The sequence below is a fragment of the Ochlerotatus camptorhynchus genome, unplaced genomic scaffold (assembly GCF_037179485.1).
Source record: "Ochlerotatus camptorhynchus isolate MF236.1 unplaced genomic scaffold, CSIRO-AGI_Acam_v1.1 ptg000277l, whole genome shotgun sequence".
Classification (NCBI taxonomy): domain Eukaryota; kingdom Metazoa; phylum Arthropoda; class Insecta; order Diptera; family Culicidae; genus Ochlerotatus; species Ochlerotatus camptorhynchus.
In genome coordinates, this window is record NW_027040766.1 from 3,989,029 (window position 1) to 4,004,453 (window position 15,425).

General features: G+C 40.2%; 1 protein-coding gene and 1 pseudogene across 1 annotated transcript; both read left to right on the top strand.

The window, feature by feature from the left end:
• The first annotated feature begins 928 nt into the window (after positions 1–928).
• Positions 929–10,372, top strand: NaPi-T (Na[+]-dependent inorganic phosphate cotransporter). The gene is made up of 5 exons (XM_065227933.1): positions 929–1,582; positions 8,783–9,028; positions 9,082–9,546; positions 9,605–9,979; positions 10,043–10,372. Exons 1-5 carry the CDS (start codon positions 1,241–1,243, stop codon positions 10,337–10,339), a joined length of 1,725 nt encoding a protein of 574 aa, XP_065084005.1. The 5' UTR covers positions 929–1,240; the 3' UTR covers positions 10,340–10,372.
• A 1,718-nt stretch (positions 10,373–12,090) lies between these two features.
• Positions 12,091–15,154, top strand: LOC135706381 (uncharacterized; annotated as a pseudogene).
• Positions 15,155–15,425: the final 271 nt, after the last annotated feature.

Consider the following 15,425-nt stretch of genomic DNA (forward strand, 5'->3'; position numbering starts at 1 on the left):
AATGTGAATGCCGTATAGTTCGTTATATTATTTTGCTGATTTCGGCAGTTTGAATTTTTTCCGATTAGATCAGTGATTACAATTGACGAAGCTTGGTAAATGATTGTTTTTACCGAAATTTGGCTAAAACCAGATACGAATTTCAGTGAACTATTATATGTTTAACAAAACTTCGGCAAATGTTCAGTTTACTGGACTGTTACGGCAATATATTCCACCGAGGACAGATTTTTATTTTAAGTGTGCAACCGGTACCCTGATTTTACGCTATCGAGCGCAAAATTATTCAAGTTCGACCTTTGATATCTCCAGAACAATGTCATTTAAATTGGGACTCAAAATTGATTGCACTCAACTGCCTCCGCATCCAACTGAGCTATCAATTTCCTTCCTAATCTCTTCCATAGACTAACCAGAACGTGAAAAAGACAATAGAACATTAGTAGTGGTTAAACTCACCAGCATCTAAACTGTCTGGCCGCCTGTCAGTCTCATGATTCTTCCATTCGTCTAGCGGTAAGCGAGAATTATACAGCGCATAAATATAATGTGTCCTCTATAATAAGACCGGCGGCGCGGTGGCGTCAAGGAATAAACAGATTAGTTCAAGCAGATGGTACGAGGCCTTACCTACAAGTGAACCCAGAGCACATTTACTATTTACAGATTGTCCATTTGAATAGAACAAGCGATCACGCTTCTTCAGCTCATCCACCCAAACAAGAAGCGTTGCCAGCTTGGCCATGTGGATGGTAATCATTTCTTTCTTATTTTTAAAATCGCCACTGTAATTCATTAACATTTCGGCGCTTTGAAAACCATTACAGATAACGCCGTTTTTTTTACGTCACATACATGAAAACAATCAAAATGAATTATAGTAGGTATCATCGCTTTAATTGTAGCGCTTTACGCGCTCTCGCGCAAGCCACTATCTGCCGGGGACTGAACTTGGTTGATTTGCGTCCAGCTTCTGCTCTCAGTCGTTGATAAGATCCAGGTCAGTCAGTCCGAGTGTGACTGAGTAGAAACGTAGTAGAGTCAGATGCTTGATCCCGCAGTCCAGTAGTGAGATCCGAGCTGATCACAAATCCTGGCTCGCTGCGCATAGATCCATCTGGTTCGGTGTGACAAGCAGAGGATGATAGCGAAGTGACTTGATTAGTGGCTGTAGCTTACGAGTGTTGGCAATCAATCGAATCGTATTTGCCCAATCAATCGGGACGAAGCGGTGTTCAAAATGGGTAACGAACCGGGCGTTAGTGCGCGCACAGTATTATGGTACTTAGTGTTTGTTGGTTTTGCGGTTAACTATATGGTGCGAATCAATGCCAATATCACAATAGTAGCGATGGTCAGATCGGGCGGTGCGAAAAATGCGCAGCTCGATCAGGAGACGGAACTGGGATCAACAGTTGGCTTGTCAGAACAGCAACAGCCGAGGATGTATGCTTGCTACGTGGAGAGGAACGAGTCGGATCTCAGCGCTGAAAATGCACCGAGCGGGGGTGGATCAGCCGGCAGAACACAAAACGAACCGAAGCTTGTCTCACTGGAGAAATTACTGCTGAGGGCGTTGCAGGTACCTATTATTGAAATTATGTTAGTACCGGGCGCCTTCATTTGGTGGGCGTTAGCAACGCGGCTGGTAGAACATACTATTCACGCGTCCTTAAACTATTCGTGAGGTTGTCGTGGGCAGTTATAGGTTGCTGAAGAAAAAGAGGTTGCCGACAGTAGTCACACTTGAGTAGTTTGGAGCGTTGTTAAAGCGTTTTAAATCGGTTTTGAACAATGCTATCGATTATTCGAATGGATAGAGCAGCAGACAGCAGGTGAATGTAAACAAACAAACACTACATATGTGTGCGTTACGTCGAGAAAAAGCCCATAGAAGCGCGGACGCTGCTTAGATTTACGAGAATACGTAAATTGGGTTCTTTAAGGGTATTAAGGTATATGCATATTCGTTATCTGCATTGAAAGTGGAACCCAAACCCAAAATTTAATCAATTTTATAACACTGGTACAATAGTTCATTTTAAATAAGTACGATTACATTTGCAAAAATCATGTTACTAGCGGTGTCACTTTATATGGGAGCGAGCTGTCAGTTTGTTAGTTTAGTGTCAACAGTGAAATCAAGATGAAGTGCTCAGAAAACGAAGCTCTTTCTGATGATGTATAAAAACCGATACATTTTTCAAAATTAAAGGACCCAATTGGGTTCTTTAATTTAGAAAAAAAAAATATCGGTATTTATAGATGATCTGAAAAAGCTTCGTTTTCTGAGCACAACGATATTTTTTCCTACCCCATTTACATCCATGTCGATTTTTAAATCAAAAAAAGCAAAATAATCATTTCACTGTTTGACACAAGCCTAACAAAATGACAGCTCGCTCCTATACAAAGTACTTTCAAGGGGCGCTACGGTGGTGATTTTTCTTAATGTAATCACACTTATTTAAAATAGTTCCAGTGCTCCAAAAGTGATGAAATTTTGGATTTCGTTTCCATTTGTAATGCAGATTACGAAAATGCAATAACCTCATAACCCCTAAAGAACCCAGTTCCCCTCCATAATTTAGTTTTGTTTGATTCAAACAATGTGAATAAAGTTGAGATCCCTATCTTAGCTCAGTCGGTAACGCCACAGCTGTAAAAGAACTATGCTGGAGGTAGCGGGTTCGATACCCGGTTTATATCTCTAATGGTTCACTGATTTGTAATAAGTGACTTAAGGTGGCGCCAAAACATCGGGATTTCAGTAACTTTTTATACATTAATTTCACGTAGTCTAAAACAGAACAGGTCAGGCTGACAGCCTCCTGACCTAGCTCCTGACTATGATTTGATTGTTATATAATATGCAAGGAATCAAAAATATCCCAAAATGACATTATGACAAGCGATTAACGAACCGAACGATAACGCTATGTCCATTTTTGTTATGAAAAACTGCCTTTGAAATTTAGTTCGCTCGGGCCGGTAGAAGGAAACGACCAAATTGTTGGCAAGCTGCTTCACGAAGTAACGCCGAAGATGATACACGTGTGTTAATGGGATTTTTGACGTAGGAGTACGTGGATGGCCAGTGACTTTTCATTTTGAAATTCCCGGCTTTTTCCCGGTTCAAATCTTAAAAAATTTCCCGGTTGTTGATATTCAACGAAAAACGAAATTGTACGCTTTTTTTAAAACGTGGCAAACTGTAAATTTTCAGTGGTTACTTGTATGAAAGCCAAATTACAGAAAGTATTTTCTTAAGCTATGGGAAAAATTCAACTATATGAGTCACTTAATGTATTCAAAACAATTTATTGATCTTTCGAGATACTTTGATAATCGAATTCTACCATTTTTTATGCTTGATACATCTTATGATTTCAAAGCCCTAGAATTTATTGAGTAACTGAAATTAAGGTCACTGGGCCAAAGTCTATCTGCATAAATAGGTTATAAGACAGAATTGAGAAGAATAAGAGATTAAATTTAAAAAAAAAAATCAGAAAAATGAACTTGATACAAAAAAGAATAAGAGCAAATTGATAGTGATATCGGATAAAGAAAGTGTGTCTTCACTCCATCGTCTATACTAACATTAAAAAAATATGTGAAACCTATTGACGTTTGAGCCCGCTCAACGTGAAACTAAACATGGTTCATGAAATTTAATGCCCACTTGAAAAAAAATTCCCACATAGTTTTCGAAGGAGAAGTTCTGAGCAGAATTCCAGCCAGCCAATTTATAAGCGTTTAAAACCTGACACTATTTCGTTACACATTTTTTTTTTCAATTTAAAAAGTAACCGGGAAAACCGGGAAAATCTCGGAATTAGATGAGAGAACCGGGAAAAATAAATTAACCAAACCATAGGAATAAATTTTCACACCACAATTTCAGAATAAACCATTAAAACAGAGTGATTTTTTACCAAATGAATGTCTTTCTCTATTTGCTGCATAATTTTCTTCAGATTTCCAATAATAATTTTTTAGAATTTAATCAGTCAGCAATATTTCAAATTGATTTTTGCGATTCAATTTCAGATGTAAAGTGCATGGGCCTTAAAACAAAATATTGAAGATGCTGGACTTAAGAAACAAATATTTGTAAAAATTGAAACTGAACTATTCTTTTCCGGGGTTTTAACATAGAGGTAACTCTAAGACCAGAAGGTCCCGAAATAACGTGCTCAACTTTTTGGCTCAGCTCTGGTACTCTCTTCGGTCCCAAGCTAATCGATTCACCCCTCGAAACATAGGAAAATCCAATAACCCCTCATTTTATCTGTCAAACTTTCATAGCGAATCAAAACAAACATTGTGTAGTACTAGAATTTTGACTAGAATGGGGTACGTTAATGGATTTGCTTGGGACCAATAGGCTAGTCAAGTAGTGAGCCAATTTAAAATCGTTAGTTTCGTATTGATTGTTGGTTTTACTCAGAATTGAGTCGAATTCAACTCAAAATTACAAAAAGTAAGGTAACTTAGATGAGTAAAATTTTCCTCGATGTTCCTCAAAAATCGGCTCGAATGTTCAGAAATTCCATGAATATTTACTCAAGTTACGAGTATACTCATAGACTGAGAATTTTTTTTATCGATTTTCCTGATATTCGAGCCGATTTTTGAGGACAATCGAGGAAAATTTTACTTGTCCACTGAGTAAAGGGTGTTACGATCAAAAAAAAACTTTAACACCCCTCATGTTGTAGGTATGTGCGTGCAGAATTAGAAATACTCAGAGGGAGAGATAGGCGGAGAAAACAAAATACAATTCGGCAGCAGGGATTTGTACCTTAATTATCTTGCAACCCTTGGTAGAAGCCAGCATTTCAGATGACTTTTATTTTTGATTCGATTTACGTGCAAAATAATAATTGATTGCATCGCAGTATTTTGCACATTTCTTGGTGCCATTTATTAACCAACTAAGATCAATTAATCAATAGAGTTAGAATATTGTTTTGACGTAGGATTACGTCTTTCGACCGCGTTACGAAAAGTGGTATTGGAAGGTTTTGACCACTTATAACTCTGTCAATAGCTGATGGATTTTCAATTCTAAACAAGCCAATCGATTGGCTAAAATTAATACTTTATCAATTTTTAATAGGTCACCATTGAAAATTACATAAAAATGACAAACATATCACCGATTGCCTGCAAATAGTGATTTGCCTAACATAGTCGCCAAATATTGATACCAAGCACGCAATCCTACGTCAAATCTACGGTCGAGTCTTGGATACAACCTCTTACTTTTTGATTCCAAAAACTAGTTGAATTTGAGAAGCACACGAAACATAAAGGAGATTGAATTTCTGTTCGATTGCAATACTCTCAAATGTAATCTAGTAAGAATAAGAAAACCTAGGACAAATTCTAATGGGAATGTTCGATTGGCTCAGATTTTGGCAGTTTATTTGGTTAAAAACATTCTCTCCGCCCATCTCTCCCTCTGAGTATTTCTACGCAGAATGATGCCTCTATTTTGATTTTGACACTTCAAGCTGAACATTGCATTAGGTGCTAAGTAACATTGACAGACAGATTCTCTTCGTCGACTTTCTCTTTGTATCCCCACGGCTATGTAAAGACATTCCCTGATATTTGCAGCACACAGATCGATAAAAGAAGCTTTTATCTAGCATTTAATACGACGAACACACCAAGAATCGGTTATGTGCTCAAGTTATTAACGAAAGGGAAAGTCGATCAATGTTACTTAGGGCATAATGCAATGTTCAGCTTGATTTGCTCTTCAGTCCTCAAAGTTGGTCCATGGAATTCAGATTCTGAAGTTTCCAATAACCGGCGAATGATACCGACCCAAATTTGAGTTTACTTCACTCATAATCGCCAAAAGTGCTCAGCGATGAGTAAATTTGCCTCATGGTTTCCTGTGCAAAACCACAAAAATCTGCCGGAAAATAAGGAAATTGACGAAAATTTCTCTCTAGAAGTTGAGGTTCTAGAAGTCTAGAAGAAGTACCAATAGATTGAGTGAATCCAATATTTACTTTTTTCATAGTCGGGAATTTTTTCATGGAAAAACCTGGGAAAACATAAGGCAAATTTGTTCATCGCTGAGTTTCTACACTTTATGTGATTTATGAGTTAACTAAACTGGATGGAGAAAACCTCCAAGCAGCGTTGCCAGATATAACGATTTATTGGTATTTATACCGATTTTAAAACTTGATACCGATATACAGATAAGGTATCTCAGAATACCGATTTTTGAGTTTTAAAACCCATTTATACCGTTTTTTTTAACAATCAAAATGATTAATGCCTGCCTGCGCTGAACTGTCCGAGGAAACTACTGTCTCTCACTTTTATCTTTTAGAACATTCAAATTTTTGAGCCAGCTCTAAAAAAGTTCCTTATTTAAAAATATCTTATACTTGAAACTCTTTCGACTGATGCTTCCATTTTCTCGCCGTTTTTGGTTACCAAGGAGCCAGTCGAGAAACAGCTGATGGCTCATCCCAGTAATTCCTCGAAATCGGGAAATACTTGTATTCAGTGAACAAATAGGTTAATTTTTCAACTTCCTGAAATTTCTTTGATCCCTTTGAACTTTCTTCCAACTTCCCTAGGAATTTTCGCCCACCTTACCCTGTAAGTTATTTTCCGAGTCCTTCCGGAAAGCTATTTAGACATCCCTTGGAATTTTCTTCTGGCTTTGCTCGAAAGGTTCTTCCGTCTTCTCCCGTCAGTTTTTTTTTTTTTGCAACTTCCCTGGAACTGCAGGAATGCTTCAAGAATTTTATCGCGGTTCCATTAGCATCAGGAAATATGCAGGAGTTCTGAAAATTCAGAATATTTCGGACTTTTGGGTAAGTTTAAAGATCTACCCTTGCAGTTCCGATAAATTAAAGACAGTTTCATTAACTGCCATGAAAATTCCAGTGTACTTAAGGAACATCTGACATATTTCGGAAACTTCACAAGTCCAAAGATCTTCATGGAAATTTAATGGTTTTCAGGACAGTTCCATTTGCTTCAGGAGAATTGAGATAACTTTAGGGAAGCTCTGAGAACATCAGGGCACATCAATTCCAGAAAAATACTGAAACTTTTAAAGGAGTTCGGAGAAACTCAAGGAATTTACGAAAACTTTAGCAAAGTTTTGAAAAGTTCATGAAAACTTTGTAAACTTCAAAACATCCCCATTAACTTCAGGAAAATTGCAAGAACTTTCAAGGAGTTCAGAGGAATTGAGGGACATTTCGAAGTGCATTTCAGGAATGTTCTGAAAACTTCAGGGACATTGTGGGGTTTTCAGGGATGTTTTATGAATATCAGGAATGTTGCTGAATCATTTGGAACATGTAAGGAACTTTAAGGAATGTTGTGCCAACCAGAAATCTATTTCTTCCAGTTGTTTTCCCAACTTCTCCTTGAAGTACTCGTGCGACTGTTCCGTAAGCCCTTTGGCTTCCAACTTTTTCCAGAAGTTTCTTCCAATCTATCATAAGAAGTTTCTGCTAGCGTCTCCAGGAAGTTCAATAAAAGTTTCACCGGATGTATCTATCGAGTTCTCCCAGAAGTTTTTTTCGTCCTCTGGAAGCTTCTCCATAAGTCCTTCTCCGTAGGTTTTTCCGACTTGTATTCGAAGGTTTTTCCGAGCTTCTTCTGACTTCCTCTGGCTTCGGATTTTCAAAACTTTTCTGGTTTCCTCTGGGTATGTCATCCAATTTTTTTAGAAATTTTCTTAAGTTTTTGCCAGAAGTTTCTTAATATTTGTCTTGGAAGATCCGACATTTTTTCCGACATTTCTTAGAATGTCCTGCAAACTTCCTCCACAAGATCTTTTTCATTCTTTCTCCGGAAGTTTTTTCGGTATCATTAAAAGACTAATTCAAATATTCCCCGGAAATTTCTTCGAACATACCTGGAAAGCACATTTTTCGTTCTTAGTTTGTATTTTCACCTTCAAAAAGGCAAAAATATAATGACTATTAAATTTAATTAATTAAAATAATGAATACCGATAAACCGATACCGATTTTTTAAACATTTGATACCGATAAGCTAGAAAACAATCTGGCAACGCTGCCTCCAAGTAAACAGACCTTGAACTGGACGACGATCCATATGACCCCCTCTTCACACGCAGCTATTTACGTCTGTTGCGCAAGTTACGTCTGTTTACATGTCACTCACATGCCCCAAACCTTTACCTTAGTAGCCATGAGTGGAAATAGGTTGTTTACCCCAGCAGAGCGAAACAACGCTGCTTAAAATCTTACAACCATATTTCTTGTTTGAAATGCATACTGCTGCTGCTCCTTGACCAAATTTACCAACGGCCTAAAGGCAAAAACCCCCCCGGGAAACAAATCGCAGCACAAACACAAAGCATGGCTCAGATCGTTCCCAGTGCCAAGCTCCGAGAGCGAAAAACAGCCACCAATCCGCGTCTCGTTATCTAAGTTGATGATGGACAAGCCTCGCATACCTTATCATAATGTGACTTTCAGTCGTGATTTATTTTCCATTGCCTTCTAGTGTAGTAGGTTGCAGGCAAGTATGGAAGAAAATAAACGGGACAGATGTCAGCGAGTAGCCAAATTATTATTATTAATGAGGGCCATAAAATTCTCACTCTTCAATTAGACGCCTCATAATTTAATGGACCAATTATATTTGTTTACCGGCGGTCGTAAGATTATTAAATGTGTTGATATTTTTTAAAGCCAGTTCAACAATCATATGTGTGTGCGATTGATATTTAAAAAAAATACACTTCTCTCTTCTACAGCTCGACACCCAAGAAGAAGGCTTCGAATGGGACGAATACGACCAAGGCTTGGTGTTGGGGTCATTCTTCTGGCTGCACTGGTTGACCCAAGTGCCGGGAGGTGTGTTGGCCCGGAAATACGGCACCAAAATGGTATTCGGCTTGGCCAATGCCATCGGATGCTGGTTGTGCTTCCTAATGCCATTGGCATCGTACCTGGACTATCGGATACTGATTTTCCTGCGAGTTCTTCAGGGATTTATATGCGTAAGTTCATTTGGAAACAGGTCGAATCAGCAATGATTGTAGATTATTTTTAGGGAGTATCATGGCCTGCAATGCACCACATGGCCGGACAATGGATCCCACCGAACGAGCGCAGTAATTTCGTAACAGCCTACCTGGGAAGTTCCGTTGGAGTTGCGCTCTTCTTCCCACTCTTCGGTTATATCATCTCCTGGACTTCGTGGGAGTATGTTTTCCACTTTTGTGGTATCTTCGGCACCGTCTGGTACGTCGCATGGCTCTACTTCGTGTATGACTCACCGGCAGATCATCCTCGAATTCATCCCAAAGAGCGTGAATACATTGAAAGCTCACTGGGAATTACCGAAAAGTCTAAAGAACAGGAACGCCAAGAACGAACGCCCTGGATGAAGATGATCCTCTCGAAAGCCATGTGGATGACGGTCATTGCTCAATGGGCTGGTATCTGGGGGTTATTTACCGTGATGACCCAGGCTCCAAGCTACTTCAACTACATCCATGGGTGGGATGTGAAAATGGTAATGTTTTGATTAAGTTACGCTTCTCAACGTTTCTATTAAACGTCGATTGTTTCAGACGGGGATCCTATCCGGCATTCCACATCTCTGCCGAATGATATTCGCGTACATCTTTTCCATGATCGGAGACTATCTCCTTCAGCGGAACCTCATGTCCCGAACAAATGTACGGAAAATGGGTGGAACGTTCTGTTGTATAGTGAATGGGTTCTTCGTACTAGCACTGGCCTACAGCGGTTGCAACTCGCTGTCTGCCATCTTATTCCTCACGCTTGCCACGATGGTACATGGATCCGTATCGACTGGACCGCTGGCCAACATAATCGATATGAGCCCCAAGTATGCCGGCATTCTGTTGGGAATCAGTGGAATGATAACAGTCGTTCCAGGATTCGTTTCACCGATCTTGGTTGGAATCCTCACCTTGGGAAATGTAGGTCAACGTCTGTAAAAAAAATCCTACCGTAGCATTAATCAAGAACTGCCTTATCCTCAGCAAACGGTCAAACAGTGGGAATATGTGTTCCTTATCAGCGCCTGGATGCTCATAGTAGGCGGAATTCTTTACATCCTCTTTGCGGATTCATCCTTGCAGCCGTGGAACTCCGCGGACCACCAAGGTGATGCAATCGATGGGCGGGAGCTGGTCAGCTTGAAGCTGGACGTGGAACAGGCTATACTCGCGAAGGAGAAGGAAGCCACCGAGGCAGGCCAGGAAGCGGTTACGGCGGAAGTGACTGACGATAGATACGGCGATGATGACTATCCCAATAGTACAGTATTAGCGCGATAAACTTGGTTGCATAAAGATGAGGTTGAATTTTAAGTGGACATTGTTGGTATGGCTTTGATCCGAAAATCGAAAGAAATGTTCGTGGGTAAAATTCCGTTATGAACATATTACGAGTTTTTTTTTTGAGTTGAACAATTTCCAAATTTTCCTGGGTATCGTTGTGCACACAAAAAATAGGGGAAATGGATGTAATGTCTGCCTAAAGTCCCCTAATTTGGGCCCATACAAAAATTCAGCAATCGACTAAATTTTCAACAGCGACCAAAAATATCCATTAGTACCGTCCCAATGACAATGGATAAATACGGTATTTTTAGCGATGGGCCCAATCTTAGATCCATAGGCCAACGTTATATCCATTTCCCTTATATAGTTAAATTAGAAATTGTTGACTCATTATTATTATTATTATTTGTTAACATCAACAGACTCAATGTAGCCCCAATTATGGATAACATAAAATTAAAAGTGAAGGTCATAAATTAAAAAAAAACAAAATTAAACACTGATACACATCATTCTCGGTTGACATAGCCAGAAAAAAAATTAAGAGAAACGTCTCCTTAGCATCTGCCGTGGCAGGTTCAAATCAAATATCGAAGAGACTCGATTCGCTGCAGCCCACCCATACTGCCGCTATTCGCATAACAGCAATCCACAAGCTTTCTCCGGAGAACATACGGTATTAGTAGCCGGTCGTTCCTAAAGATCAAACCGTCCTGGGTAGACAGTTCGTTGCGGCAATTGTAGTAAATCTTGACGTTATCTGGCACACGATCAACCGATCTAGGCCAACCCTGGTGAATGTACTTGACGATGATCTGCATTGAATGATCCTTTCCAGTTTCTTCCATTATCTCAGTGCCCAACAAACAATTTTAGCTGCAGCTCAGCTTGTACAGCCAAAAACTAGCTGCATAAGGCAAATTTTGGATGTATAAGCTAGTCTGCAGCTAAAATTGTTAGTTGGGTGAGCCTTGTGTCCGAAATGCTGAGAAAGTTACCGTGGAAGCACCATATTTGACGCGGGTCCAAACTTGACGCACTTTCCAATCAATTCGATCATAACTCCTGTTTTGGTTTGAATTGCACCGAAATTGTCCTTTGTTTACACTCATGCCACCCATTCATAACAAAAAACATACTTTGTTTATTGCTAATAAGAGCAATCAAAATCAAAACGAAAAAGCCATCTGTCAAATGCGTCATTTTTTTCTCATCGTAGCAACAACGCTAAGGAGCAAGTTTAATGTTTATTGTTAGTTTTCACGCAGAAAATCAGTTGTTGTGTAATAATACGTTACTAACTATTAAACTGTAAGTATTTTTAACGTTTAACAGCTGATTCAGCAATATATAGTATGTTTAGAGCACATTATTTAACGAAAATGTTTTGCGTCAATTTAGGCTCACAGTGGCCCTTATTATTTTCTATGTGAAACATGGAGCCCAAAACAAAGTACATGACCTACAGCAAGACTGCACTCGGTAAAGCCGTGGACATGGCACGAATTGGTACATCAGTTCGGAAATCTGCTGCCTCGTTTGGTATTCCGGAGGCCACCGTTCGTAGGAAGATGAATCTACAAACGCAGCGGTCACCGGGAAAACCTACCGTTTTGACCATGGAGGAGGAGAAATCAATTATCGATTGGATTTGTTTGGCGGCACAATCGGGCTTTCCGGTTGATGCACAACGTTTAAAGACATCAGTTGCGTACTTCCTTCGATTGTCCGGCAAACCTAATCGATTCACAGCAGGTATTCCCGGCCGTAAGTGGCTGAAGTTATTTCTCCGGCGCCATCCTGAAATCTCTCGCCGCATACCAAGTGCTCTCTCCAAGCAACGCACTGCAGTTACGGAAAACAAGATCAGGATCTGGTTCAACGAAGTAGGTTCTTTTATTACCAAACAAAAACTACAGCAGACTCTCGAGAAACCTGAGTGCGTGTTCAATATGGATGAATCAGCGGTTAGAATGGTTCCGACGAAAGAACAGGTCTTCGCAAAAACGGGTGAAAAATATGTGCATACGAAAAATGGAAACTCTGAAAAAGAAAGCTACACTGTCCTGTTTGCAGCCAACGCTGCCGGCACTCTGGCACCACCTTTGATTCTCTTCCCGTACAAACAACGGCTCCCGGCAGAAATCGCGCGAAGTGCACCCTCCGATTGGGCAGTTGGACGGAACCAATCAGGATGGATGACACAAGAAACATTCTTGGATTATTTGAGGAAGGTATTTGTTCCTTGGGTAACAAAGTCCGGAATACCACTGCCGATAATTATTTTTGTTGATGGACACACATCACATGTGTCGTACGAGACTCTACAATTTTGCCGTTCGAACCAGATCACCCTGATTTCCTTGTTCCCCAACGCAACTCATATACTCCAGCCATTGGACGTGTCCTTTTTTCGACCCTTGAAAGTCCAGTGGAACAAACGTTTAATTGAATATCGGACTTTTCACGCCGGGGAATCATTGCCGAAGCATGAAATCGCACCGCTATTGAAAAAAGCGGTTGATGACATGAAGAATCAGAAAACCGTAATAGCAAATGGTTTCCGTAAATGCGGAATCGTACCGTGGAATCCAAGTGCGGTTAACTACGGTATGCTTTTGCAAGGGCAAGATAAGTCGAACGGGGAAACCAATACGAGTACTGAATCGGATGGATAAGAACAGCGAAGACACCGAGGCGAAAATTAGCTTAAAATGTCTTGAATCTAGACTCACGGTTGGGCAGCTGAAAATGTTTGAGAAACATGAATCTGATGTGATGTGGCCGGATCCAATAGGTGACACCAACCTGTTCTACATTTGGAAGGGAATTAAAAAAGAGGTAGTCCAGGCTCCGAATCCCCCCGTAGCGGTCGTAGATGGATTTTGTGGATACGATATTGATGATATTGAGGGTGAGTATACTGAAGCGCATTGGAAGAAAATCAAATTATAAAATTTACTTTGAATCAATTCACAGAAAAACGGAACCAAACCAGGCTGGCGTGGGATACATATGAAAATTTACTGAACCAAACTGTTTTAACAACGCCTAAAGATGGAAGCTCAGCGAAAGTACATCCGGAAACACTTCCGGCAGAACGTCCAGAAGAGCCTGTAAACGTTGAAATCCTGAAAGAGCAACCGGAAAAGCAAGTCAGTGCAACAGTGCGCGGCACATCTCGCTCAATCTTGACAGAGCGAAAGAAAAACTTATTCAATGATGCATTTACGTTGCCTAAGGCTACGCCCAAGATGCCGAAAGCTTCACGTAGACGAGCTAATCCTCCTGCTGTCGCTACAAGCGACGAGTATAGAGCGTGGTTTGAAAGGATGGAAGCAGACAAACAGAAGGAAGAACAAATTCGAGCGGAGAAAAAGGCAGCCAGAGAAGATTCTATGCGTCAAGTTAGGAACCCAAAGTACCAAACAGAAATTTATTATAACATCAAGAAATTAACAGATATTTACGTTTTATTTATTTTTCCTACATTCTGTATTTACTGAACTATTACTGTGTAAAATATTGATTGAATTGGTAAGACTCTCATTTTTTAGAACATGTTTGAATTTGAAATTGTCTTAACTGCGTCAAGTATGGTGCTTCCACGGTACTAAGTTTCACCTCTGATATTTCATCAAACACGCTGAATATATTAAGTTTTTTAATTTTTTCCACAGCATTTTCGTTTACCAATGGAGATCGAGACAAAGCATCTGCCACAACGTTTTCCTTACCCGTAACAAACTCGATTGTCAAGTTGTAACGTTGAAGATTCAACAACATATGTTGAAGACGTCGTGGCGTTGATGAGAGTGATTTTTTGAATATACTGATTAACGGTTTGTGGTCCGTTTTCACTGTAACCTTCGGATTAACAACAACCAACTGATCGAAGCGAACACAAGCAAACACAATAGCGAGTAGCTCCTTCTCAATTTGAGCGTAGTTCTTCTCAGTGCTCGTCAACGTTCGTGACGCATATCCAATCACTCCGTTGTGCTGGAAAACTGCAACACCCAAACCATAGCAACTAGCATCGCACTCTATCACTAACGGTTGGGTCATAGAGGTAACTCTAAGACCACTGGGTCCCGAAGAAAATCATTATTATTTTTGGCTCACTCAGTACCAGAACAACGGTCCCAAGCAGTCCCAAGCTATTTCACTCACCCCTGCATGTTCTGCATGAATCCACACACCCCTGATGTTATCTGTCAAACTTTCATAGCGAATCAAAACAAACATAGTGTAGTAATAGAATTTCAACTAGAATAGGGTACGTTAATCGTTTGCTTGGGACCAATAGGCTACTAAAGTGGTGAGCCAATTTAAAATCGTTAGTTTCGTATTGATTGTTGGTTGGGTCACGTCATAGTACTTCAGCGTCTTGATGTACGATACCAAGGATTTCACTACTTTAAACTCATTTTCTTCGGTTGCTGTCCACTGCCACATAGCAGACTCGGAGATTAGTTTGCGCAGATTCGTCAGGTTAACACTGAGGTTCGGAATGTAACGGCTCAGGTAGTTGACCATCGCAACAAAACGATGAACCTCCTTTCTGTTGCATGGCGTCGCAAAGTTCTTGATAGACGATATCTTCGCATCATCGGGTCGCAAACCGTGATCTGTCAGCATATGAGCATAAAATTTTACGGAAGTTTGACAGAGGTTCATCTTTGATCGATTCAACTTTACGTTGTTTTCTTGTAGACGAATAACGAGCTGTTGCAAGCATTTGTTGTGATTGATTGGCGCTTCTTCCATTGTATCACCTACACCGTAGATGAGCAAATCGTCAGCTAAGCATTCAACGCCTTTTAGTTCCTGAATGACTTCCTGCAGCTTAAGTTGAAAAATCTCTGGAGCTGGAGAAATTCCAAACGGCAGACGAGTCCATCGGTACCTACCGAATGGTGTCCAGAAAGTAGTCATCTTGCTGCTGGGTTTGTCCAGAACGACGTGCCAAAAACCCTTTTTGGTATCTACCGTGGAAAACACCTTAGCTTTTTCTTATTCTGGAAGGATTTCATCCAGCGTGGTGAACTGAAGATGCGGTCGTTTCAAAGCTTTGTTC